Source organism: Triticum urartu, chromosome 3A (genome assembly GCF_056163025.1).
Source record: "Triticum urartu cultivar PI428250 chromosome 3A, HENAU_Tu73, whole genome shotgun sequence".
Taxonomy (NCBI): domain Eukaryota; kingdom Viridiplantae; phylum Streptophyta; class Magnoliopsida; order Poales; family Poaceae; genus Triticum; species Triticum urartu.
Genome location: NC_141875.1, coordinates 675797692 through 675824968, shown reverse-complemented (window position 1 = coordinate 675824968; position 27277 = coordinate 675797692). Strand labels below are relative to the sequence as shown.

Here is a 27277-nt window from a genome sequence, read left to right as displayed (position 1 = left end):
ATGGATATCTTGGTCCCTCGAGCATGATCATCAGGGTTATAGAGCAGAGGCTGAGGTCCTCTGGCGGCAGATGATATTGTTCATGAGGGAAGAGAAGCTAACTTTGCAGCAGACCATATTGTAAAAACGGTGACACCACTAGCTGCTGGAAGGCATGTTTGGCTATCCACCATACCCGATATTATCCATGTAATTGACGTTATTGAGGTTTGAATAAAGTGTGGTGAAACTCCGAACAAAAAGTGTCCCAGCCCAACAAGAACGCTTAAAAATATATACTTGTACTAAAGTAAATAATGTTGGGATTCCTTTGACACAAAGATGTCATCAAGTCCTTCAATTTCTATGAAAAAAAGTACCAAAATCATGCAAAAATAAGGATTGCAAATTTTGGGGGCAAAATGACAGGATACTATTAGCTGATGGCTCACTGAACAGACTACCAAAGGAACAGAGTTAGAAAAAGAACATAGTGCTAAAGAAGACTTGACCTTGCACAAACAACATCATCATGCAGAAATTCAGGTCCGAATAGTAAAAGTAGTCTTGCAGCACAAGAGGCAAGAGGCAGGGTGCTACTAATTAACTTACAGGGATCTCTTCTGCTTCATAGTAGTGCTTGAGATCAAAAGGATCAGCAAACATAAAATCAGAAGCTAGTTGGTGGCAGTGAAGTGGACCTGACACCTTGTCGCGTGGGCTCTTGAAGAGCTGTAGCTTGCAAGCTTTACTCAACCATTTTGCACTGATCAGAGGCTTCAGTTTGGCACTGACATTACCCCCAGACGAGAAACATTCACCGGCCACCACGACAACCATCTGCTCCAGCGCCCGACCTCTCTCCGCAATGAACTTGAGGAAAACAACCTCGCTTCTCGACCCACGGAACTCGTAGAAAAACACCTTCTTCATGCTCTGCACCACACATTTAATGGGGCCGCCCTCCTGCCAGAACTTGATGTTGACCTTGCCAGTAGACTCTTCATCTACGCTGGACTGCAGATGAAATCGACACATACATAGTTCAGAACATATCATGCAGCAGCAGGCCAGCAATCATAGGATTAAGCTGATTCATTTACATTTCTGACTTTCTGACCATGCTAGATATATGGGCACAAACTAGTATTGCAGAACTGTCAATACAGCAAGTGTATCTAGTTAAGTTAACCAATTTTACATGGACATGGAGCGTCTCCAGGTTGGGGAAGCATCTGAGGAAGCCAGGCACTTTCTTGACAGCATTCCGGACACCGAATTGCACCTCCATGGCCAAAATCTGCACACTAGGCACAGTGTTCTCCTTGCTCCCAGCCTGCAATGCACACTAGGAACAGAGAAACCAGTTGAGATCATAAATTGGCATTATTAATTGACACTACACATGCAAATTAGATTAGGGTGGTGTTGCTAACCGCCAACTGTTGCTCTCCTGGCTGAAGATATCCCAGCACACGCAGGTTTGGTGCACGCCCAATCTTGATCTTGGAAGAGAAGCTTGGGGCAGTGTCAGCGAGCTCGCTCTCGGAAAGATTATCCCGCTGGAAGAGCCTCTCCAGGCGAGGGACATTCACCACGTCGATGTCCTCCAAGAAGGTACAGCCCAGCTGAACGCACCGCAGGCTTGGGCTGACAAGGCGCAGGCGCAGTCCGCTCTGGCTCCCGATGATGACGAGGAACTCCAGAACGGGGCTTCTTTCAAGCATGAATGCTAGATCACGGTCCTCCATGACAGTCATGCAGAGGCCGAGCTCTAGGAGGTTGGGGAATCTGGCGCCGCGCGGCACGGCGGCGGTGTCCGGCAGTCTCCAGACGCCGAGATAGAGGCGGGTGAGGGAGGCGCAGCGGAAGATCGTGGCGGGGAGGCGCAGGTCAATCGGCCAAGGGCGGTTGACAAAGACGAGCTCTTGGACTCCCTTGGCGAGGATGGTGTCGAGCCAGCGCGACATCTCGCCACGATGCTCCTCCATGGTGGTGCGGGTGAGGTGGAGGCAGCGGAAGGGCCCCGGGTGCGCCGCGAGGACGCGGGACACCGCGGCAGTGACGGCGCGGGGAGAGGGAGCACCGATGATGAACTGCCCGCGCGCGCCGCCGTCCGGAAGCAGGTGGCTGTCGACGAGAGTGAGGGGCACCGAGCGCCAGAGGGGGCGCCAGCGCGAGGAGAGGGCGGCGGTGCGCGCGGCGTCCTTGGCGGGGAGGCGGGAGATGATGTCGCGGAGGACCACATCGGGGAGGCGGCTGATGCGGTCGACGCCGTCGGGGACCCACGACGCGCCGGCGAGCGAGAGGGGTGCGGTGGGGGAGACGGGCGGGACCGGGAGGTAGTGGTACACGAAGTAGAGCAGCAGGTTTGTGCCGACGTCCAGCGTCTCGGGGTCCGCGCCGTCGCGCTCCAAGCCGGCGAGCATGTCGCTCCTGCTGACGCCGATCATCGGGTCCATGGCCGCCGGTGGAGGGGAAAAGGGGGCGACGGCGGCGAGGGTTTGGTCCGTGGTGGAGTGGGGACGAGAAATGGGGGGCGAGCCGCTTCGGAGGGTTCGCCTGGGCCAAATGTCGGAAGCAGCTAGCTTCTTGGCCCATGAAACAGCATCTGTCACGCCCGTGTGGAACGTTGGCTTTTCTATCCACTAGCGGACCACGCCCGTGTCGTCCTCCCGCGGGAGACCCGGGCGAAAACCTAGCCGTCGGGAAAACCCCTCCTCTCCAGCCTTCCCTCCCCTCGCCGCCGCCGGCGGGCGCTGCCGGGCAAAGCCCGCGCGGCGTCGGTGGCGGCGGGGCCCTTCTTTTTCCGCCTCCCGCGAGGTCTAAGCAGCGCGGGGTGCTCAGCCAAGGTGAGGGGGCGCGGGCGGAGCGGCGAGCGGGCGCGGCCGGAGGCGCGCAACTGGGCGCGGCGGACGCGGCCTGAGGCGCGTGGCTGGACACGGCGGGCGCGGCCTGAGGCGCGTGTCTGGGCGCGGCAGGACGCAGGAGGGCGCAGTGCGGTCGCGGCCGACGGATCCGGGACAGTGCGTGCGCGAGGTGCGCAGGCGGCGCTCCTAGCACGGTGTGGCTGCGTGCAGGGCGGAGGATGCGCGCGAACGGCACCCCCAGCGCAGATCTGCTGGTGGTGGCCTTGCAGGCTCCGTCGGCCCCTGTGGTGTGCGTGCGCCCCTCGGTGGCCCAGCGGACGGGCGGCCAGTTCTCGCCGTGTACAAGGTGAGCCTGGAGTGAATCTGCGTGAGGTAGCTTGGTGCAGAGGTGCGTGAGGTGGCTCCGGATCTGCCGGAGACGTGAGATCCACAGGCGGCAGGGCCCAATCTGGGTTTCTGCGGGCCTGCGGCGGCTGGGGTCCTTGCTGCGTGCTGCGCAGGGCCGAGATGTGGTGATGTGCTCGCCGTTGTGGAGGGGGTTGGCCGGATTGGCTGGCCGAATCATGGGTTGGGGTGCGCCTGGCTGCCGGCGAAAGTCGAACTTCGGTTGCGACCGAAGTCATCGATGACGGCGCCTACGCGTACCGTTCCCTTGTCGAAGGCATCGATGTTGTAGTCCTCCCACCCTTTTCCCACATGCCATGGGGAAACCCTAGATCCGGCCTTTCGGATCGGACGATGGCGACGCTACCGGCTTTGCTCAGTTCCGTATTTCCTCTTGGGGACATCGTCTTGGTGGTGGACTCGGTCAGAGAGACTCAGGGATTGCGGAGGTGGTCGACGGCGGCTAGCATGACTTCTCTGTGGAAGCAGCGGAAGCATCCTCCATATGCAAGCTTCGCTAGGCGAGTTATGTCAACCAACCTCGTGGGATCAAGGCGGCATATGTTTGCTCTACCAGACATAGCGTTCCTCCTCGGTGCCGTCGAGATTCGCGGAGATGCTTGTGGCAGCCCGGATTGATACGGCGGTTTCGGTGTGTACTCTGGTAGCGGCGAGACGCTCGAGTGCCCGGCCGGACGTGTTGTGGGGTGTTGGCCTTCTGGCGTATTGTATATGTTGTGATGCTTTAGGCCTAGTCTAGCTAGGTGTTGTTTAAGGTTTTTGTCCGGTTTTCCTTGATAAACCGAGCAACCTTTTTTCTCTTCTTTTTTGGCACTTGCCTTTGCGGTGCATTTCTCCTTTGGGGTGTTCTTGTTATACCTCCTTCTGATCAATGAATTTGGCAGCTCTCCTGCCAACATTCAAAAAAAACAGCATCTGTCACCCACAATTGTGTATTTTTTTTCTGAAACAGAACCGGTTCAATTTGGATGACTTTTTCCATAATGAAATGATGATCCAGTTTGGCTCAATTTTTTTTGATGAAGTTTTCATTTTGCAGTTTTCCATTACATCTCGTATTAGAGAAAACTGAGGCGCAATCAGCCAATGTATACACAAACAAGTGAAGTGACATCCCTCTTAACCCTTACTAGATCATCGATGGCACGTGTTGCCGTGCCCGTCTATTTTTTCAATGGAATGATATAATTTCTATAAATATATAGTCATAAAACATAGTGGCAGAAAAACATTGAAGTTACATTTGTATATTGGACGACCGTAAAAGATTCAAATAATGCAATGGTGGGAGAGGACTGAGTTTGTTAAACTTGGGTCTTAGCTTGAATTTGGTTCAACTTTAGGTCTTACACATGAGGGGATTGGATCTGGAGTTTTGAGACATTGCTCGATATTCCTTTTGGTAATTGATCATTATCAAGGCAGCATCATAGATGATTTCCCCTAATATTGTAAGAAGCTGCCTCATTGAAAGCGCAACGCATACATAGGATAACAGTGGTCAATGCATAGCCATAACTTGGGATAATTCAGCCCTATAAAGGGGCATTCTATATAGACTATAGTAATAGAGCATAAAATAGTATTCTTTATGATTTGGTAGTTATCAAAAACACAAAGTAGGCGTACATAGGAGACTGGTTATGAGTATAAGCACTGGCAATTTAGCCTTTCCTGTAGGAGATGAGACTAATAGGCAACAGAAAAAGTTGTAATTCAGCTACATTGAATTTCTCTCTTGAGATCACCAGTTCAACTTTTCACGACCAATGGGACGTTTCACAATCATTTGTGCCAAACAACATGGAGAGCCAACGACCTTAGTTAGGCTATCAGCATACAATTGGACAATTTGCCTTCTAAGATGGAATAACCAGCACAAAATTGTAGCAACTAAACATCATAATAAATTAATATATTCAATGAGAAAAATTTCGTGTAGCTAGCAAAATTTCCTTTTTAATATCTACAAACATCGCCGCATATTGAGATTTATCTTCTAGGTGTACCACTTCGATACATTATCAGTTGCGCACTTTAAAAAAACATCAGAATAAAACAGTATTTCTCTCCATCAACTTGTATTGTGCTCCTTTGTTAGCAATCAAGAATTCGATGTTCTCTCATGCTTTTGGTTGTTTAAAAAACATCATAATAAAATAGTATTTGGGTGTTTAAGAATGTAGGTAAAACTAAGGGGCTCCCTTCCTTCTGAAACAGTGAATTCGTCTTCTCTCAGGAGCTGCCGAGAAAGGAATGTATGGTTATTCGATCTACAACGATGACGATAGAAGTATTTGTTACATAAGTACTGACATTACTGCAAATGGCTGGTACCAAGTAAATACTAACCATCAGTATGCTTTTGCATCTCATTTATGTCTTAATAATTGTTCAAATCATTTTTTCCACCATTAACAACTTTTCCAAGTGCTGCATGTGGAAGCTGATGGAGCATCACGTCCATTATAGAAAAACTGTGCAAAAAAGCATGACAGAGCATTAAGAAACCCTTGCGTATATAGCATCGTGCTTAGTTCATACTTATTCCAAATTTAGTTTCACAATTTAAATTGTAATCTGCCTATGCCCGTGTTTAAAAAAAATGTACTTAACTATAAAAAATTCTTCTAGGACATAGTACTATTTTCAACCACTGAACTACCCAAATAGTGATATTTTAGGCTTGTAGATATTAGATATAGTTCCAATGATGTTTAATAGTAAATAAATAAGGATTACTTACACTTGATTATGCACGGCCAACAGGAAGATAACATATATATCATGCTTTGTCGCTGCAGCAAATAGAAATCTAACTGGCATCAACAGATCTAAAGAAGCCCACTTGAACATGAAAGTCTTTTCAAATACCTAGATAATAGATAAATGCATCAACAAAAGATTGTAAGGTATGGTCATGACAATAGTTGGCAAAAGGACATGCGTAGATTAAAATTGAAACTCTGTTCTTTTACGGCAACCTATTGTTCTGCAATTAGCAAACCACAAGAAGACAATCAATTGCCATCTAATGGTAGAGAACTGCACTGTAGCAGGGATGTGTCAGATGAACAAACCTTGAGCTCCCAAGATTTGAACTTGCCTGGCTCTTCCCCCTGCAGCCCCTCTCTGTTCACCAAGCGACCTGTTGAATAGTTCTCTGTTACTGACATTCAGTGAAAAAACAAAAGATATCAAATAATATACTTGGTGAGATTGTATTCAAGATGCACAAGGTACATGATATAACCAGCTAGAAGATTTAATTTACAATAAGCAAAGAACCTTTGAGTGATTGAAACAAATTTCAAACTTGTATAATAATCCGACATTAAAGTATTCAAATTATTCCTTATTTCTTTACTCAAATCAACATGTTGGTGAGATACCATCCAAATCATCAGAGGAATCAGGAATGCAGATCGCAGAGGACAGCTGATGAGAGGTGAGATTACCTTAATGCTTGGGGAAGACGAGGACAGAGGAGAGGAGGAGCAGTAGCAGCAAACTTGGGCCGGAGGACGTCGCAGTCGGCGAGCTCGAGGGCGGGGGCACCGGGTGCTCCTCCTCGTTGCTGGGGGAGGGGAGGCAAGCGGGAGGAGGGGCCGCGCCGAGGTCGGAGGCGGAGGCGAACCCTGGCCACCACGGCCACGAGTGGGTGCGGCAAGGAGTAACGGCGACGGCAAAGAGGAAACGTCGCCCATCTGCTATGGGCGGGATCCTGTCGATCGCCGGATCTCGTGCGCGTCGCACCGGATCGAGGCTGGATGCCTCGCCTCGGGTCGATCCCTCCAGCACCGGATCAATGGCAAGCCTCGCCTGAGATTGATCCCCACTTGCGCCGCAATCCCTCGGGAGGCTCGAGATGGGATGGAGGAAGACCACCCGCGTCGCTCCTTCGATGGATCGAGCCCACGCGGTAGAATGGGCTGGCCGACGGGCCCAGTGCACAAGAAGCCTTCGTTTCGGCCTCTGGAGTAGCAGCCCACAGGACAGATGGGCCAGGTTGCGGGACAGATCGCTCTACACACTAAATCTGACGGCCAGGAACGTTCAAATCGCGAAAACGGACGGCCGTAAACGCTAATCGCTGAGAGAGCTCGATTTAGGCTCAGTTTTACTGTCCTTAATGTGTAAAATTTTCTGTTAAATACTCAGCCAACAAAGGATTTTCCTTTAAAATTTGCTTTTAAAAATGATGCCTACATGTGGTTCACATGTTTTGGGAGTTTTCTCTATGAGTTGGAGGTACCATGAGGAGTAGGCGCGTCACCTTTACTACATCATTATGACTTGTCAAGTTTGCAAATACTAATGGTTTTACACCCGCCAAACCACCCATGTCACGCGATTGCTCGGCTAAATAGAGTCAGTGTGGAGAACACGCACATGCCGAAGGAAACAAGCCAAAGACATAAACTTAATCCCCGGGTCTAAAAGTTGAAGGGCTAAGGGCGACAGCGGAGGCGCAGATCTTAGAGAAGATCACAAAACAAAGCAGTGGAGCCTGTGGCCTTAGCAAGAGGCATCCACTCTTGCAGAAGATCAACCATTTTTAACAGGCAATCAACAAGGCAGTTAGGAAACATTTTCCAATAGTAAATTTATTCTTAGTAGTCTAGAAAGCCCAAGATAATAAAGAAACAAAGGCAGGCCAAAATAACTGACGTAACTTAGCCATACTACCTTGTAAGTAGGTATATAACCCGTCAAAATTATTCGGGTTCTAGCTAACATTCATCCACGATCAAACACAACACCAACCCAACTTAGCAAAGACCCTTGTAAGTTGTAACGAGAGGAGGAACAACCATGCATTAACTTGAGAGAGAGAGAGAGAGAGAGGGGGGGGTTTAACATAAAAGGAGCCAGAAGGAGTATGGGGCCAGGACAGGCGGTCCGGGGTCGGCGAGAGGGACAAAAAAATAGCAGTGAGCTCCTGCATTTTGGCCAGCTCTGCAGGTGGCAACTCGCCTGAAACCTAGATCCTAGTTCCTGGCTGCAAGCTCGAGATGGGGTTTGAGTGATCCGAGAAATACGGAAAAAAATCGGGAAGGAGTGGCAAAACGGGGCATCCCCATGCCACCAATTGAGCCTAAAACGCACCATAGAGCCACATCCAACATAAACTTTAATCAAACCATGAAATTCCTCACACACTTTAGCCCGAGATTTTCGGAATTGTGAGCCTCCATTGGGATTGGAATTGAGAGGGTTCGAGGCGGGGATGTATTTGGCTTACATCAGGTTTCCATAATGACTCGTAAGAGATGGTTTCTATCAAAGACGAGAAACACTTTTGGCCTATGGTAAATGATTTGAATGGGATAATTTTGGCATATATCGAGATGATGTTTATATTCATAAATTAAAAAGAAAATGAAATCTCGGGAATTGAGTAGGGAGTGTGCCTCACTCAGGTCAACATTGGTTTGTCCTTATCAGTAGGTGGTCTTTGTCGTTCTATATGTGGAATGGACACACCGCATGGCCCTAACCCCGTTATGGGGAATGCCAAATGCTGAATTTTGTAGCCATATACTCTAAGCAATGAGCAGGACACATCACAAAATATAGACAACAAAATGACATTATTGCTTTGCATTCATCATTTCACAACTCATTTGCGGCACAAACCACAAACATAATATCAATAACATTTCACATCTAACGTAGCTGTCAATTTAACATCAACGAATTAACACAAAGGTGTACATAAGACTGAAACTTTAAAGTGAAGCTATTTTTTGTTGAATAACATTTGGGGTACTATATTCTCATAACTAGATAATACCCCGCGCGTTGCTGCGGGGCATTTGTGTAGGACACCATTAGTAGGTTAACTTGTACCTTATTATTTTTCTAAGCGTGGAAGCATGAGGCATGTCAAATGAAAGGCAAGTACTGTCAAATGAAAACCAAATACTGACTAATAATTATTAGTAACTATTATTATTATACAATAAAAATTCCCATAGGATTTCCATGTCTGGCAAACATGTGGAACTACAGCCGTAATTTGGCCAATAGAGAGCAACTAATCTTCATACAATATCATCAGATATAACTATATACAACAAATGGACATATGAAGGTTCTGGTAGCCTTAAACACTACATGTACATGCATGCTTGACAGATCTACATGCATCCTTACTTTAAGCTTTTTCTTAAGGTTCTGCTAGCCTTAAAAGCTATATACATCGTGCAAAAAAATATGCACTTGACAGCTCCCTTGCTCCAAGCTTTCTCTGACAGCAGAGGCGGACCATGAAAAAAAATTAAGGTGGGGCGAAGTCTCACTAGAATTTTTTTATGCGAATCAAAGGAGTCAATACATACTAACAATGCTCACTACAAACCAATAACCAAATACAATAAAAATGTAGACACAGGCAATGGCAGTGCCCTACCCTCCTTCTGAAAATCTTTCTTAATTTTACCATTAAGCCAGCCATCAGACATCTTGCTGCGCAACTAAGTCTTGATGATTTTCATTGATGAGAAGGCTCTTTTAACTGTTGCCGTCGCTACCGGGAGTAGCAATGCCAACTCAGTGAGACGATAAACAGCGGGAAACATAACATGCTTTCAAGTTCAACCATCTTTGTAGCTAGGCTTGCAATATCATGACAAGCTCTAAAGTCTTCAATTCTTCTCATATGGATAATGAATAGCCCTAGGTTATCAACTATATGGTCACGTTCATAATCTGAGAAATCCTCATGATAAATCTCTGTGAGTCTAGCAAGCTTATGCACATTGAATTTAAGGCTTCAAGCTGCTGTTAAATTTTGTTACAAATCTGCTTTAAGCTACTGTTAAAATATCATCCATTCGGTCATTACAAATCTACAATCTGCTTCAAGCTACAGCTACTGATAAATTTGCTATAAAAATTCAGAGAAGTTCAAAAATTACCTCCTACCCTTTCCTTTATTCCCTTTTCTTTCTTATCCATCTTCTTGCAATCTGGCCGGAACTGCGCCGGAGTCAGAAGTGGCCGGACTACCGGACCGCTGCCGCCGCCGCCGCTAGGCGCCTAGGCCCCGGCTTGCGCCGCCGTCACTTGCTCCCGCGGTGCCGCCACCCTGGGCAGTCGCCGCTGCCGCTGCCGCTGCCGCCGCTACTGCCTCCTGGGCTCCTGGCGACCTGGCCAGCCGCCGCCGCCGCGCACTAGGGTTGCCGCGTAGCGTCGTGTCGAAAGGTCGAGTAGTGATCAAGACGAGAGAAAATCCTACGCTCGAACCTGGCCAGGCCAGCCGTGACTCGTCGTTTCGTGGCTGGCTGGCTGTCTCGGCCCATCAGGCCACTGGCCGCGTTGGCCCATAAGAACGAGTGAACGACGATGCAGCCTTTTCTATTAGCGATCGATGGACAAGGCAGCCTCTGTATCGATGCATACATATAAATTTTTTTTGCTCAAAATTAAGGTATGGCAGGCGCCATACCCTGCCCACCGGGGAGGTCCGCCAGTGTCTGACAGTATGATTATTTATAGGCTATATGGCCTATTTTAAATGTTAGATAAGTGAACAAAAAAATTGGTAGATAGGTACAGGAGGGAAAAAGAGGTACAACCACAAATTTAGCAGGGGAATCCTTGGTTCAACTCACTTGGTAGTGTATTCAGCAGACTTGGAACAAATTGTTTGCAAGATATATATGTTCTCCAGTTTTCCTAATAGGCAAGGAATGATGGCTGACAATATTAATACTCGTACTAAAGAAGAAACATGCATTAGTAACATAAGTAAACTGAGAGAAAGTGAAAACCACATGATCTTGGTACAACCCTCAAGATGATAGTTGGGTTCAACATGTTATTGGACAATGTCACGTCTTTAAACATCCAGAATATTTACCCCGCGCAAATTCATTACTTACCTTCTTGTTTAAGCCATTATGCATTCCCTAGACGTTCGAATAATCCAAATCTATCCAACAATAGAGCAGTTGTTGCGGGATCAAAGTAGTTTCTTACTAAGGAAGTCATATAAAGTTATGCACCAATGATAATGAAAGAAATAATATACCACGCTATATTTATTCTCAAAAGGAAACATTTAAATGTTTTAGTTTCTATCCAAGAAAGAAAGATAGAAGAAGCAGGATTGGGCATAGACCTACCAGATTGTATGATGGCCATCGGCCGTTCAGTCCTGTCATTCTTTGCAACCATGCCGCTTCATGGGCTGAGAGTCATTAAGATTGCTTCCATGACATGCAACCGTTGTATGAGAAACTCTAATGCTTTTGAGGCCCTACCAAAATGACTGGAATTCAGATCCTAGCATATATTTATTTTATTGATTTACAACACTGGATGAAGGTGAAATTTGGTGGTCATTAGCATATATTGTGAATGTCCCGGTGCGCATGTTGTTGATTCTTGGCTATGATGAAAAGAAGAGGAGGATGGAATTAGTGATAAAGATATCAGTGGGTTCAAAATATATAAATAGTGAGAGGAATAAGTTGTTACCAAGGACATACAAAATTTTCAGATTTGAGTAGTAGACCAACAGGGAGCGTACATACCAAATCTTGCAGAATAGTTCTAGAGACCACGATTCAAGCGAAGGAATCCTATAGGCAATAATGATGTAGGAAACTGTTGTCAGGCCAAAATATGACAGCCATAAAAGCCACAAGCAGCATACTGAAACAGTTGACGAAAATCTAATCAGTGTGTTGAACACGTTAAGACGATCATCTATGAAAAAAGAGGATCACATGTTGATAAACATAAACTGCCCAACTTATAATTCCATGTGTAGATATACCTGGCAATCAAATTACTTGCCTCTATAGACTTGGTTGAAATGCTGCAATATTTACAGCTGACTAACAACCATGTGCAGAAACTTCACCCACTTTAGTATTAAATTTTGGCTAATAATTGATGTGCATGCCAGCAAGCAAGGATCCTGAAAAGTCAAAAAAGAAACTCAGGCATATTTTACCAATCCACCAGATGCTTATGTTGAACCTTGAAACACAGGACAATAAAAGTTGTAACCATTAGATCTGAAGGCAATACAATAATAAATAAACTGTATCACCGAGGGAACTGATACATGGAGAATCATAAGAAGTAGCCACCTCAAGTCTAAATGAGATATACAGGAATCTTAAGAACTGTGTGTTTTCAATGAATCCAACAGGATAAAGATTTGTAGGTGTATGTGCAAATCAATAAAAAAATAATGTTCAGATTTGGGTGCATGCATTCACTCGAGTCAATGGAATTCAGAGGAATGCAAAAAATTTATGTACATGGTTCCATAGCAGTGGATGTATTCACTCATGTATGAACAAAGCAACAAACGTATGAGAAATGGCATCTTATATACCTAGATCAGTGGCAAACCAGCAAGACAATAGATGAGGATTGGAGTTGGCGAGAGTGTAATCTGGACTAACCTGGTACTCCCTCTGTAAACTAATATAAGAGTGTTTAGATCACTACTTTAGTATTCTAAACGCTCTTATATTAGTTTACGGAGGGAGTACATTAGAGATTTGTCCCACACGCCCCCATGGTAACCTGCTTCTCTTTCCCTCACAGCTGCCACACGCCCTGTCCTTCTCGCCCCCCTCGGATCCGTCGAGCAGCGGCAGGTGCAAGGAGCCGAGCAGTGGCTGTTGGGCGCAGTGCTAGCGGCCAGCGATTTGGCGTGGATGGCAGCCTTGGAGCCGGCGACTTGAACAGGTGGAAGATTTCTTAGGTGAACCAAGAAGATGGGGCTGGGAGGCCGGATTGGTTGGCAATTAAAAGAGGAAGTGGAAGAGGAAGGGGAAGAGGAAGAGAAAGAGGAAGTGGAAGAGGAAGAGAAAGGTGGAGCCAGTGCAAGGGGGATTGCAGTGCAGGTGTTCAACCCATGAGCTGCAGATCTGGCCATCCGTGGTCCGCGGCGAAGGAATCGGATAAGGAGGTGGCTGACCACCGGCGAGGGAGGCTCGCGGCTAGAGGAGGAGGAGTCGGAGTAGAAAAAATCACAGGATTCTCCTGGTCTGACCAGGGCGTGGCCGCGTGGGGAATGATTGAGACAGATTTTTTTTCCGAGTAAATGACCTCTGGAGGTGGGCTGTGTGGGACTTCATGATGTGTGACGTGGCTAGCTGTGATTGGATGCTGACGTGTCTACTTTGCATGTTGAGATAAATCAAGTAGTAAGGGTGAACTTCTTAAGTATATAGGATATGTTGATCACCTAACAGCTTAGCTTGGCCATTGTGTAACCCATATTCACCTCACAAACTCAACAATCAGACCAAACCATGCGCATGAATGCCCTAAGTAACCTTACAAAGTAAAACGATGTCCATTTAATTTTCTACGAAGCTGATTAAATATTTGGATTAAAAGAAGTTTGATTCAATAGAAAGCTAGAACATCTTATAATTCAGAATGGAGAAAGTAGTAGTTATACTGGGGACTAGTAAATTTCCTGTACATACTAGTCAATGTGTACGTGCAATTCACGTTAATTTGAAAGTATATTAAGTGCATGCAGATATTAAGTATGATATTATTTACGTGTTATTATGTGATTAACACTATATTTGGCATGAAATTAACTGCACGCTAAACGTGTTGAGCGCTCGACATTGAAGTAGTCTAGGTCGTTGGATTGACATGATTTGATGGCCGAGATTAATTGGATCTGCCCCTTTGAGTCTTTTTATATTGATATAGATATAAATATAGATATATACCATATGAAAAAGTCTATATTTTGTCCCTCCACTAATCGAGAAGTACGGGTTTGCTCCTCCAACTCAAACAAGACAAGTTGCAGTTGAACTTTCAAAACTGAACAACTCTCGTCCCTCGCCAACTCAAAGTATTTTAGAAAAAGGAGGAGGACCCCGGCCTCTGCATCTGGGCGATGCATATGGCATTTTATTAATTATTCTCACAAGATCTTACAAATGCATACAACAGTAAGACTAAAGCCACCGTCTAAGCAACAACTGTCGCTACACCTATCCAATTGATGAAGGGGCACTGATAGCCTGGGCCTAATACCAAACAGACATCGCAGCCAAACCTAAACATCTAAGACCCGAGGTCCCAACTAGGACGCCTGCCGGGTATGGGGCACCTAATAGCCTGGGCCTACCAGTCCGGCGCACTCCTCAACCAGGACGGCCGGGTATGAGGCCGCCGCAGCCACCTACCACCAATCCATCTTCAGAGCTGTACTGTTGCATCTACCGTGACAGGTCTCTCTGCCATCGACGCCACCACGATGCCAGACAACGTCCTCCTCCTGCGCGAGTCCATCCTCGCACATCGAACTCCGAATCTGCACTGCGTCACGCCGTTGAGACCCGTCGCCATCAATGTGTAGGATGAAGCACCGCTCCACCAAAGATGTCGCCCCCAAGGGGGTAATGACACATGATTGCCGCCAACATCCGATCAGCTGATCTAGGGTTCCCCGCGGAGGTATTGAGTGGATTTGGTAGCTTCACCTCGATGATGCCTTCATGAAGGAAACGATGATAAAGTCATCGTCATCACCGGCTTCGGCCATCGACCGAAGACCAGGTTTTCACCCGGATCCATGCCAAGAAATCCACCCGACAACCTGTGCACCATCTCGACCGCCTTCAAAGCCCAGATCCAGCCGCCTAGATCCGCCGACCAACCGCAACAACAGTGCCACCGTAGGAGCCCTGACGCACCGGCCACTGCCTGAGTGTGCCATCACTGGAGCCTAGGAGGAGGGCTCCCCCCCCCCCCCCGCCTTGCCAAGCCGCGAGAGCCGCCGAGAAGGATCCCGCGCGCTCGTCACCGTCTGATCCGAACCAATCCATAGCAAATCACCATCACAGATCCGCCTTGGACAGGGACTGCACCACACCATTGCCACCGCGGGAAGCCCTAGCTTCACCAGCCGCCACCCTCCAGGGTCGCCGCCCCGGGATCCAGTCAGAACAACGCCGCTGCCGCGGGCCATGTTCCGCCGCCGGCCACTGCGACCTACGCCGCCATGACCAAGCACGCCCACCGAGCAGCCGGCACCACCAGATCTTCCACGAAGCCCGCAGCTCCGCCGCCTCCTCCCATCACCACGCTGCCACTGCGCCGTCGCCGGAGTCAGATCTGCGGCGCCGCCGCGACGGCTCAGATCAGGGAGGAGGGCCCCTGCGCCCCGGGTGACCCGCCTCACCCAAAGGAACGCGGGAGGGAAGGGGGCCTGCGCCGCCGCCGTCAGCCGCCCGGGGGTTTGCCCGGTGACCTCTTCCAACGGCGGCGGAGGGGAGGGGAGGGAGGGGTTGGGAGCCCGGCGGCGGAGGGGGTAGGGTTCCGCCCGGGCCGCCCTAGCGGGGGGCGACACGGGGGACGACAGCAGAGCTATTTGGAGACCACATGGGGCGGGCGCGGTGAAGCTTACGGTCACCTCGCCTAACTCAAAGTGGTATGTGCATTGAGTTGGCATGGTTTTTACCCATGTTCTGAGCTGACCGCCACCTCATTGTTTTCTCTCCCTCTCTCCTCCCTAAGTGTGGTAGGCATTCAATCGAGCACCTTGTGCACCACCGCATCCCCGTGCGTATCGTCACCGCCGGCAGGCCTCTTGCGGCGCAGCGCCTTGGCGGCTACGTACCACAACCATCTTCCGCACATACCTGACGCCCAGCCGCCGTACCAGCTTCCACCACGACAGTGGGAGCATGTTGTGGACGAGGAGCACGTCTCCATGGTGGTGCACGCCAGCGGTACACTCCGGGAAGACGACGGCCAGGCAACCCGGTGGACCGCCAAGCATCGACAATTCGACATGGTCATCGTGTCAAACCTCAGCTTGAGGAGTACGTCTTGCTGATCTAGTGATCTTGATCATGCTCGACCTTGCGGCAGCCTCAGCGGAGTCCGGGACATGAGGGCCCAACGATGCTACTCGAGCGAGTGGCCGGAGCGGACAGACGCGCTTTCGGCACCGGAGAGTGCGCTGCTGAATTCCGCAAATCGGATCAACTCCATGGACCCGATGTTTCGTCCTGTATGCCCGGGGCCCACCAATTAATACAAATGCATGTGTAACTATATTTCTCGTAGCTGGTCAAGCAGTTCTACTCTGTTTCATGAGAGCTGGTGTCAAAAATTTGTCTTCAGGGTGCAAAACTACATGTATGAGCTAAACTAGAAAAGACAGAGAACAAACATATACTTTCTGAATTTTGCAAACGTGGTACATGTGCGAATTATTCAGTAGTTCCTAAACTTGGTACATGCACGCCATGCTCCACTAACGTCATGCTACATTAAAGCGGTTGCTCTCTATCATGGTTATCATGGTACGCCAGCTCCGACAAACACACATAAGTCTCCTCCGGGCGTGCGCCGACGGCAGCAGCCGTCGCAGCACCAACGACATGGCAAAAGTAACGTCCTTGTGCCGCTGCCCAGGGGAGACCATGCTTTCCTCGTACAATGCAGCATGCCCTAAGATTATGGTTTTACGGGCAACAAAGTTAGTGGCATCCACGAGGTTTTCAATATCACGAGTCACAGGGTCATATGCGCAAAGCTTGAAGTGGGATGCGGAAAAGGTTGGAGGATGTGCTTCTGTGAAGAGGATGCGTCGGCCATTATCGATCGTGGCAACCGGGCTGATTCCGTACCAGTTGTACATGAACTTGCATGCCGACACCGGTGACACCGTGTCCAGGTCTATTTGACAATGCAAATCCCAGGTGCCAGCTTCATGCCGGCGCAGTAGCCACATGTGATAGCGTCGTGGCCACCGTTTGTGTATGTCTGCACAGAGGAGGCACAGGCATCCATCAAGCTCCGTTAAATGGTGCTTTTGCATAACGAGGTCATTTTCCTCGCAGCTAAGCGGTGGCGGCAATGCCATTGTGCCAAAATTTTCGTTATCGAGGGAGAAGAATAAGATGTTCTTTCGGGGCGGTAACTTTAGATTCGGCTGGGCTAGCCAATAGATATGTCCATGCACAAAGACGCTTCTATCATATTTGCTTGCCCAACCCGCCGGTTTCTCCTGAGTGCCTCCCTTCGGCAGTCTCCAGAGCCCCGTGGAATTCACCACATAGACCTCGCATACGCATCCGGCAGATACAGGAAGCTTCTCCCCGGCATTACAACCGCGGTAGTAGAGTCGCACAACTTTGTGCTTCCTGGTGCACGAGTCATAGCCAAGCCCTAAGCTGGCATAGCGATGATAATTCGACTCCATGTGTACTCGGCTGCCCGTCGGCCGGCCTTCCGGGAGGGCTTCCATTTGACCGGTGGACGGGTTGCACACGTAGCAAATCTCCGAGCCGGTGGTAGCTTGGAGGATGACGAGTCCGCGGCATGGCTGTGTAACCAGGCGCGGGGCATGGTGGCGTGAGAAGTGGTCGGGCGCGAGATCACGCGGGATGTCCATGAGCGTTGCACCGCCGTGGTGCTCCGGCGACCACACGTGCATCTCGGGTCCATGGTACGGCGAGCCTTGTAGTTGTAGAAAGAGGATCTTGGGGCAGCTGCCGCGGTTGGCCAGCCGGAAGTGGCGATCGGCGAAGCCCTCCGACGAGAGCGCCGCGGCCCATGCGCGGGAGAGGCTGCGGCACCTGTTCACGGACTTCGCTGGTAGCCGCGCCAGGATGTCCTCTATGAGATGGTCCGGTAGCACAGGGCGACATGGCTCCGCCGCCATAGGTATGAAGTTTGCACGCATCAACAATTGAGACGTCGAGCAACGTGGAAGCGTCAAACCTAGCGAAGAGTACGGACAGCACACGGGCTGATCTGTAAGTTGGAGTATGACTTACGCAAGACAAGGAAGCCTATGCAGAGTTCTATCCAACTCTTGCGAACTTTAAAATTACTAGCAAACATGCCCCGTGCATTGCACCCGGTGAAAAAAATCACCTCTCATACAAACACCCGTTGACATCAACAAATTCTTTGAATTTTTTCGCAATGTTGCACGACAAACAACATGATAATTCATGTTGCGCAAAAGCATAGAGGTGGGATGATTTTTGAAGTATACTCAAGGAGTTTTCTATATATTTTTAGACAAACAAAATTATCTACCTAGTTGCCGCTATCTCTTTATGCCTTTGCTGTCGTTTATCCTTAGTGATGCCCATCACATATTGCATTGGGATGAAAATAGAGAAGTACTCCCTCCGTCTCATAATATAAGAGCACCACCTCCTCGTCCGAGGCGGGATTGGAGAAGGCGAAGCTTCAATTCTCGTGGCTCATGGCCGGACATGGGGAACAGACGCTGGCGATAATTTGGTTTATGTTTAGATTAGAAGTATGTCCGAAATTATACCTTCAAAGTCGGACGGGCTCCGCTTTTAGTTGAAGCATACCCGTTATGTAATGAATTTCATCAAGTTTATGAAATCATCTTGTTTGCATGAATCTCTTCCGGTCAATATAAAAATTCGCCCGGTTTGCACAAATTTCATCCCATTGGTTCAAAAAGTTGTTGAAATATATGCAGGCAACGTCGGATGGCCGCCTCTCGCATCCATTTCTGTGGACTGGTCCCCCTATCCGCGGACGGATGCGGGATAAATTTACGGGTCGATGTTGGAGATGCCCTAAAACCATGAGACAATCTTTCGACCCTATTTGCCATTGCCATCGCTACAACCATCAACAGCGAAGGCAGCTCTTGGAGCACAAGAGTCTGCTCGAGAAAAACAAGGACCTACGTGCTCATGAGCTTATTTTTTGCGAAAAGGATTTAGATCTATTATAAAGATTCATCGGAAGTACAAAACACCTAAAACTTAATAACAATTACATCAAGGTCCATGGACCACCGAATGACCAATGCCACCGCCGGAAGGAGCCACCGACGCTTTGCTATCGCCGCTCCCATACTAGAGCCGGCCTGACCTTATTGATGATAGTCCGGAAGTCTTCGTGCACGTGCCCCTAAGGACCAGCGTTCTGGAGCCGCATTTATCGCCATTGAATCCTTGAATCGATCTGAAGAACCTGGCATCAAATATCACCGTTGCGTACGCATGACGAGAAACCCTCACCTCGCTGCCCAGAGGAGCTGGCAGGAATCTACACAGAAGCTCCATCTAGTCCGTCTCAACGGGCGAACTTGAGGAGGATCGGAGCCCTAAAGACTGACTCGAAAATGAAGCGCCGCCATCCATCCAAACGCCACCCCTGCGAGGACTAAAACCCTATCTATCTACTAGCCAGATCCGAGGCACAATGAGGATGAGAAGCACGACCTTTTTAGGGAGCAAAAAGGATGCCCACAGCCACGGGAGAAGAAGATGGCAATACTATGTGACATGCACAAAGATTTGAGAGTTATATGTTAGACATGATTAATGTTGAACCACTAAAATATTTATGCTCCATTACAAAGCACGGGCAATTACCTAATTATTACATGTTAAAAGAATTGTAGTAACTAGGGATCAACAAAGATAAAATATCTACAATAACAAGTAAATGTACTATCGATATACTATATTTTTATGTCGGGTTTAATCAAACTAATTATGTGTCATCATGTAGAGAAAATGCCATACAACCAGCTTTTCTTGAAAGTAGCGAGATCCAGCTGGGAACACCAACAAAGTCACGTATATCAACAAATATACAAACCAAACTGCATACAACAGCTCCACTATCAGAACAAACCATGCTTACGAAGGCACTAAATAGGAACTCATACAAAAGAAAAACCATGCTAGCATCATAAATTTGAAATATGACCATTTAAAATTGATCAAATCCCCACAAAAAAATACAGTATGACGAGGATGGAGGCTCAAGACTGTCTATGTCGATACATCATATTATGTAAATAAAAAGAGAGAAGTGCATATTTCAACCCCGAACTCTTGCCCTGGTCTAATTTACAACCCCAAACTCCAATGCCGTCTAAATTATAACCCCCAACTCTCAAAACCGGCTAGGATTCAACCCTCTCCTCTCTGTTGACCGGTTTTGACCAGTCAACAGGTCCAGTCAGCATGCCACGTCAGCAAAAAATTTAAATCTGTAAAATCGAAAAAAATCCAGGAAAAGAAATTAGAAAAAATCAGGGAAAAATAAAAAACGAATTCCCGAAAAACAAAATTATCAATATTTCCATGAAAAACCAAAAAATACTTAAAATAAAAAAAACTCCAGGGAAAAATTTCAAATTCCCAAGAAAAATATTTAAAAATGTAAAATAAAAAAGTTAAAATTTCTAGAAAAAGTAATTTCCAAAAAAAGTTATTATTTTTATTTTTTTCCCGAAAATTACAGGAAAAAGTTCTCGAAATTTTTTCGCTAACTTTTTTCCCGGGAAATTTTATTTCAGATTTTTTCTCGATCTTACAGATTTTTAATTATATTTTCTTGAAATTTTGAATTTTTTTCTGATGTGGCATTGCTGATTGGACCCGTTGACTGGTCAAAACTGGTCGCCCCTGGTCAAAACCAGTCAACAAGGAGGGAAGGGTTTAATCCTGACCGGTTTTGAGAGTTGAGAATTGTAATTTAGATGGTATTGAAGTTCGGGGTTGTAAATTAGACTAGGGCAAGAGTTCGGGGTTGAAAAATGCACTTCTCTCAAATAAAAACTTGGTCAAACATTTAAAAGTTGAATTAGGATTTTTTTTGTGAGAATACTTCCAGTTTATTTATCTTCTATCATGGTAGTACAATGAAACCAGAAATAACAAAAATTACATCCAGACCCGTGGACCACCTAACGACGACTACATGCACTAAAGAAAGCCGAAGGCGCGCCGCCGTCATCACCCCTCTCTCGCCAGAGCTAGACAAACCTTGTTGTAGTAGACAGTCGGGGAGTCGTCGTGCTAAGGCCCCATAGGATCAGTGCACCAAAACAGCAACCGCCGCCGATGAAGAGTAGCGTAGATCGAAAGGAATCAACCTGGATAGAAATAAACGTAGACGAGGGACGACTAGATCCGAGCAGATCCATCAAAGACAAATCCACCGGTAACAAATCTCCACACACCCACCGGAACGGGGCTAGGCGGGGAGAACATTATTCCATCTTCAGAGAGCCGTCGTCGTTTCGCCTTTCTGAGCAGGACACAAACCCTAACAAAACTCAAAAAAATATCTAAAACGGAGCCATCCCGCCAGCAAGGGCCGAGATCCACCACGATCCCATGACTCTAAAGCCACCGGAGATGAGGCGGACAGGCGGCGCCGACGAGAGGCAGAGGAACGCTAACTTTTCTTGGAACAGGAGGTGGCGGCTGTGGCCATGCCTCAGTGTCTCATATCTTTATGCCTGGAGCGCACAATTTGATATAGATGGATATGCAACTTCTTTGTTTCACGAGCTGATGTCCAAATTTGTATTCAAGGTGAAAACTACATGTATGAGCTAAACTATAAAAGGCAGAGAACAAATATACGAAGTATTATTTTTATTTTGCAAAACTTGGTACATGCACGAATTATTCAGTAATTACTAAACTCGATACATGTAGGTTGTGGTACATCACAGAGGTTGCTCTCTATCATGGTCCAGCAGCTCCGGCAAACACACATAAATGTCTTCAGGGCGTGCGTCGACAATCATCGCATCATCACGAACGACACGGCCAAAATGATGTCATTTGCCGCTGCCAGGGGAGTCCATGCTTTCCTGGTACAACACAGCATGCCTTAAGGTCATGGTTTTATGGGCAACAGAACTAGTAGCATCCATGAGATTCTCAATATCACGAGTCACGGGGTCATATGCGCAAAGCTTGAAGCTCGGCGTGTGAGAAGGTGGATCGCGTGGTTGTATGAAGATGATGCGTTGACCATTATCGATCATGGCAACTGGCATGATTCCATACCCGTTGTACATGAACTTACAGGCCTCCGGCGACACCATTGCCAGGTCAATTTGACAATGCAAATCCCATGTGCCGGTTTCATACCCACGTAGGAGCCATATGTGATAGCGCCGTGGCGATTTGTTGTACACATGTGTGCAAAAGAGGCATAAGTGTCCATCAAGCTCCGTTAAATGATGTCTAACTAGAAGATTCTTCTCCGTGCTAACCGGCGGCGGTGCCACGGTCCCAAATTTCTCGTTAGAGAGGGAAAAGAATACGATGAACATCTCCTCTGGCGACGGCAAGAACCTGAGCTTCCGGTGGGCTAGTTAATACATATAGCCATGCGCAAAGACACTTTTTTGGGAATTGTCTACCCAACCTGTGGGTTTCTCTTGAGACATTTTAAAGTACATCCAAATAATGTGAGCCATTCATTTCCGACCATTCAATGGTCTAGATCAACCAATACTACCAGACAAAATCAGAAGTATTTTTTGTTCAAGGAGTAAAATTGGAAGACACACAAAACAAATACCAAAACTCTACTTGCAGAAGCTCCTATATATGTTTTCTTCTCCTATTCTAAGTTTCTAACCGGACACCATTCATCCGTTTCCGGCATAGGTAGTGGATCGACCTTGCCCGACAATATTTTTGGCACCAAGGAAATCACCATATACAAAGCTAGCCAAGCTATCCTCCTTTGTTGATTGATCATGTCCAGATACACCAGTATGAATACGTGATCGGCCGATAGTTTTCCGACGATCAAACCGGCAGCTGCAGCCGCTGCACAAAAGTGGGCAGGGACGCCGATCTAATTTCGCCGGAACACGTCAGATGATCCCGTTGTCACAAGCATTGAGTGTCCCAGTGATGCTTAGTTGCCCATGCATGAAGTATAACTCCTTGCAAACGTGAACTATCGTCTCACGATACACTTGCCTAGGCAGAAGACTCGACGTACAACGTACCTCGGCGAAGAGGTACGCTCACACATGGCCCATGACGAGAAGCGCCAGCGACGTTACAGACTAAGCGGAACATAGCTGCTCGTTGTCGTCGCCGGCAGCGGCGACAATGGTGTCCAGAATGACGGGAGCTCCAACGTCAACGCCATTAGGGCCAACAGATGGCGTGAGCTCTGAATTGTGATTGATTGTTGGACAGTCACCGCAGATGACCGACGACGGCAACGGCGAGGCCTGAGTGCCTGACGAGGGTGCTCTCAGACTAGAGATTTTACAAATTACGAGACAAACAAATGACCAATCTACCCAGCTAATCAACGGTCAAGATAATTCAATACTACCCGGTCCCAAAGGTAGTACGGTGCACCGTAAAAAATCTCTTTCTCTTGGACGCCTCTCTCCGATGGTCTAAGCCCGGTGGAATTCATCACGTAGACCTCGCATCTAGTAGCGGATAAAGGAAAGTCCTTCCCGACATTGGAGCTACGGTAATAGATGCGCACAACTTTGTGCTTCCTCGTGCACGAGTCATAGCCAAGTCCTAGGCTCACATAGCTCAGACCCAACTCCATGTGTCCTGGGCTGCCCGTTGGCCGGCCTTTCGGGAGGGCTGCTAGGCGCCGTGGTTTATAGGGTTGTGTGAGAAGCTGTTTCGCACTAGCTCACGCGGGATGTCCATGAGCGGTGCGCCGCCAGGGTGCTCCGGCGACCACATGTGCATCTTGGGCCCATGGTACGCCGAGTCTTGCAGGAAGAGGATCTTCGGGCAGCTGCGGCGGTTGGCCAGCTTGAGGTAGCGGTCGACGAACTCGTCCAACGAGAGCGCGGCGGCCCATGCGCGGGAGAGGCAGCGGCACCTGTGCACCAACTTCGCCGGCAGCTGCCCTAGAATGTCCTCTATCAGATGGTCCGGCAGCACAGGGCATGGCTCCGCCGCCATAGCTTGAAACTCTGCACGAATCAACAATTAAGAGATCGAGCAACGTGAAAGCCTAAGATCGGTGCGTGTACTTATTATTTAGACAGCACACGGGCTGGTCTACAACTCGGATTCTGACTTGCGCGAGACAAGGGAACCTTAACCGACTTCTATTGGACCTCCCAACTTTCCACTTATTAGTTCAGCCTTCAGCGTACGCACGGCACGACGTAGCTAGCATAGCAGGTGCGCCATGGCAGCAGCAGGGTGGTCGTCACGGGCGGCGGCGACGGAGACCCGGGTCGGTGCCTGCGGCGAAGTGACCATCACAATGAAGGAGCCCGAGCATCAGCGCCCGTGCTCCGTGCGCGTACACGGCCAGGTGATCGTGTCCCACGAGCCGCTCAGGGTTGGGGACATCAGACCGAGGAGGGGCCGGTTCCAGCCCGAGCAGGATCTCCACCTCGAGGACTTCGACCACCGGGTGGAGGTCACCGACCCTGCACTCTTCCGGAGCTACGTGGCCTGCCGCGACCTCATCCACGGCCTGCTCGCGGACGCGCCGGTGACCGGCGAGTATGACCTCGCTGCCGACAACTGGGAGGACTTCCTGCCCCATGGCATCGCCACCACCATCGTCTCCAACGTCCGCCGTGATGTGGAAGACGGTTGCGGCGTCGTCCCGGCCTACGCCTTCGACGTCGAGCTGATCCTCTCGGTCAGGCTGATCTACAGCGAGCCCAAGGCGCTGCTGCTGGCGTGCAAAGAGGCCGATGCCGATGCCGAAGTTGCCGGCCATGGCGAGCTCGGAGAGCGGTGTGCTATTTGTATGTTTGAAGAGGGGACGAACGATGAGGAGACCGTGAGGCTGCCGTGCTCGCACGTTTTCCACAACCGGTGCATCGAGCCGTGGTTCCACCGCGTGTCCATGTGCCCGACTTGCCGGAGTGATGTTATGGACTGCTTCAGCTTTGTCGGATCGCCGTCGACCGGATGTCCACACACCACGTAGATGAACCACTTTAATCGCAGTACTCTTTGAATTTCTTTCAGTTAAAACCTCGGCCTCTGTGATGCACACAACCAAAACAATACGTAGAGTACATGACCTTCTGAGATGCAACTCAATACAACTATCCGTGTGTATGTGCAATTGTGTCCAGTTCATTTGCACCCCTACCCAATTCATGAAAATTATACTGGAAATGTTTGTGATCTGAGAGAAAAATGTACAAATCTTATTAGTTTATACCAAAATCGCCCCATCACATCCTTGTTCACCCTTGCCTACAATGTATTTGTGGTGGACAAGGAGCTCGCCTTTGATGGAGACTATCTCTCACGAATTGTTATGAAAATCACTTGTAGAATGTTATGTCATTGACGTGTTCTTAAAGGCCACATGGTGGGGCCAATCGGTCGTGCGACGCGCAGACGCATCTGGTCCGCCACGGCCGGCTTGAGGCCCTATGACTTTGCAAATAACCGAATAATTCTAACATTGCAAATAGTTTCACAAATAAATAGTTCCACGTCCAAATAAAAACACGATCAAATAGTTTTACAACTCAATCTAAATTGTCTTGAATAGACGGAAAGTAAATGAACCGATACATCTATTGGTTGTCAATATGAGTCCACACGTGTTCAGCCAAGTCATCCTGAAACTGCATATGAGTATGTCAATCACGCATTTCACATTGAAATTGGGCAAACTGTTCAAAGGTTGCCAGTTCTTGGTACTCAGACTCAACATATTCATCCTGAAAATCAAACCCTTGGTTGTAGATGTTGTCATCATGCTCATCCTCCACGATCATGTTGTGCATGATCACACAAACAGTCGTCAACTCCCAAAGCTTCTGGGTGCTCCATGTCATTGTAGAGTTTCAAAAATACCCATCGAGATTGAAGCACACCAAAAGCATGTTCCACATCCTTCCTAGCATTCTCTTATATTTGGGAAAATCTCTATCTCTTCTTTCCTTGCAAATTGGGTATTGTCTTCACAAGAATTGACCACTGAGGATAGATACTAATAGCTAGGTAGTATCCTTTGTTGTAATGGTGGCCATTGATCTCAAAGTTGACCTCTAGGGAGTGGCCTTCTGCAAGCCTTGTGAACATTGGAGAACGCAGAAGCACGTTGATATCATTGTGAGAACCAGCCATGCCGAAGAAAGAATGGCATATCCACGGATCTTGTGAAGCGACCACTTCTACTATGACAGTGGCACCTTTCACGTGCCCCTTATATTTCCCCTATCAAGCAAATGGACAGTTCTTCCACTTCCAGTGCATACAAACTATACAACTAAGCATTCCCGAAAAGCCCCTCTCGACAGTGATCATCAACAACCTCTCTGTATTAGTGACAGTTGGCTCTCTCGGGTACTCGAGGCCAAACACAGCCACCACAGCCTCGCAGAAGTTGTACATTGATAGGAGGCATGTGAACTCACTCATACGCACGTACTCGTCCACAAGATCGCCTAGAATTCCATACACAAGCATGCGAATAGCCCGCAATGCATTTCTGATAAGAGGAGAAGTCAAGCTTGCCAAGGGCATCCTCTTTGTACTTAAAGTATGGGTCATATGCTACCAGTCCCTCCCGAATACAATTGAATACATGTCTCGCCGCACGGAAGCGGCGGCGGAATTGATGTGATTTGAAGAGCGGGCCATTCTCAAAGTAATCGACATAGAGCAGGGTGTGGCCGCTCTTCGTATTGCGGTTCAAGGCCGGAGCATGACCAGAGATTGATCCCTGAACCGAGGCCGCTGCCTAGCAATGTGGTCATTGATGACCAATGCAGCCACCACAAGGTCTTCGTCATCCGAGGACGAATCATCCAATGAACAAATGAAGTTAGTCATGTAAAATGACATAGCAAGGAACACATTTCTTAATAACCATCCACCAAAACTCACGAACCTTCGATGGCACTGGCTTCTTCCACAACCGCTTCCAGTGTGTCTTCTCCGCACCCCCTAGAGCTCGAGGCCCTCACATCCGGGAATCGTCTTGCGGAACAAACCGTTAATTATCCTCTTTCCCCCCTCGAACTTTTCCTCATTAGGGGTACAAAATTTGTGTATCTTTAACCAGGATTATGGAACAAAATAAATAAAATAGGAAAATACTTTTCATAACGGATCTAATGATACAAATTTTGTACCGTAGATATTGATATATTTTCATACAAAGTTGGTCAAATATGCACATGTATGACTTAAAAAAAAACACTAATACACCATATATTTTGAAGCGGAGGGAGTAGCTGGCAATGTAAACTGAAAGTTGCACCTCGG

The 27277-nt window shown here is 48.0% G+C and overlaps 3 protein-coding genes and 1 long non-coding RNA gene across 9 annotated transcripts; 1 reads left to right on the top strand and 3 right to left on the bottom strand.

Annotated features, from left to right (window-relative positions):
• Nucleotides 1–285: 285 nt before the first annotated feature.
• On the bottom strand, nt 286–2579 carry LOC125549127 (F-box/FBD/LRR-repeat protein At1g13570-like). Of its 2 annotated transcripts, none has more exons than XM_048712610.2 (3): nt 1416–2579; nt 1181–1327; nt 286–996 (listed from the first exon to the last, which is right to left on the bottom strand). In XM_048712610.2, the coding sequence occupies exons 1-3, from the start codon at nt 2439–2441 to the stop codon at nt 583–585; spliced, it is 1587 nt and encodes a 528-aa protein (XP_048568567.2). In that variant the 5' UTR covers nt 2442–2579; the 3' UTR covers nt 286–582. The 2 variants fall into 2 exon arrangements, with proteins under 2 accessions (XP_048568567.2, XP_087370081.1); XM_087513955.1 differs by having other exon boundaries at nt 1181–1315.
• Nucleotides 2580–5302: 2723 nt separating this feature from the next.
• On the bottom strand, nt 5303–7171 carry LOC125549126 (uncharacterized). 5 transcript variants are annotated; one of them, XR_015598928.1, is made up of 5 exons: nt 6713–7171; nt 6335–6402; nt 6001–6128; nt 5607–5731; nt 5303–5527 (listed from the first exon to the last, which is right to left on the bottom strand). It is a non-coding gene; the product is annotated as an uncharacterized LOC125549126 (long non-coding RNA). The 5 variants fall into 5 exon arrangements; XR_007301261.2 differs by having other exon boundaries at nt 5303–5496; XR_007301260.2 differs by having other exon boundaries at nt 5303–5731; nt 6713–7167.
• A 9356-nt stretch (nt 7172–16527) lies between these two features.
• Nucleotides 16528–17934, bottom strand: LOC147981433 (F-box protein At2g34280-like). The gene has a single exon (XM_087515968.1). It carries the CDS (start codon nt 17932–17934, stop codon nt 16528–16530), a length of 1407 nt encoding a protein of 468 aa, XP_087372094.1.
• Nucleotides 17935–24293: 6359 nt separating this feature from the next.
• On the top strand, nt 24294–24974 carry LOC147981432 (uncharacterized). Its single transcript, XM_087517103.1, has one exon. The coding sequence runs from the start codon at nt 24294–24296 to the stop codon at nt 24972–24974; it is 681 nt and encodes a 226-aa protein (XP_087373229.1).
• Nucleotides 24975–27277: the final 2303 nt, after the last annotated feature.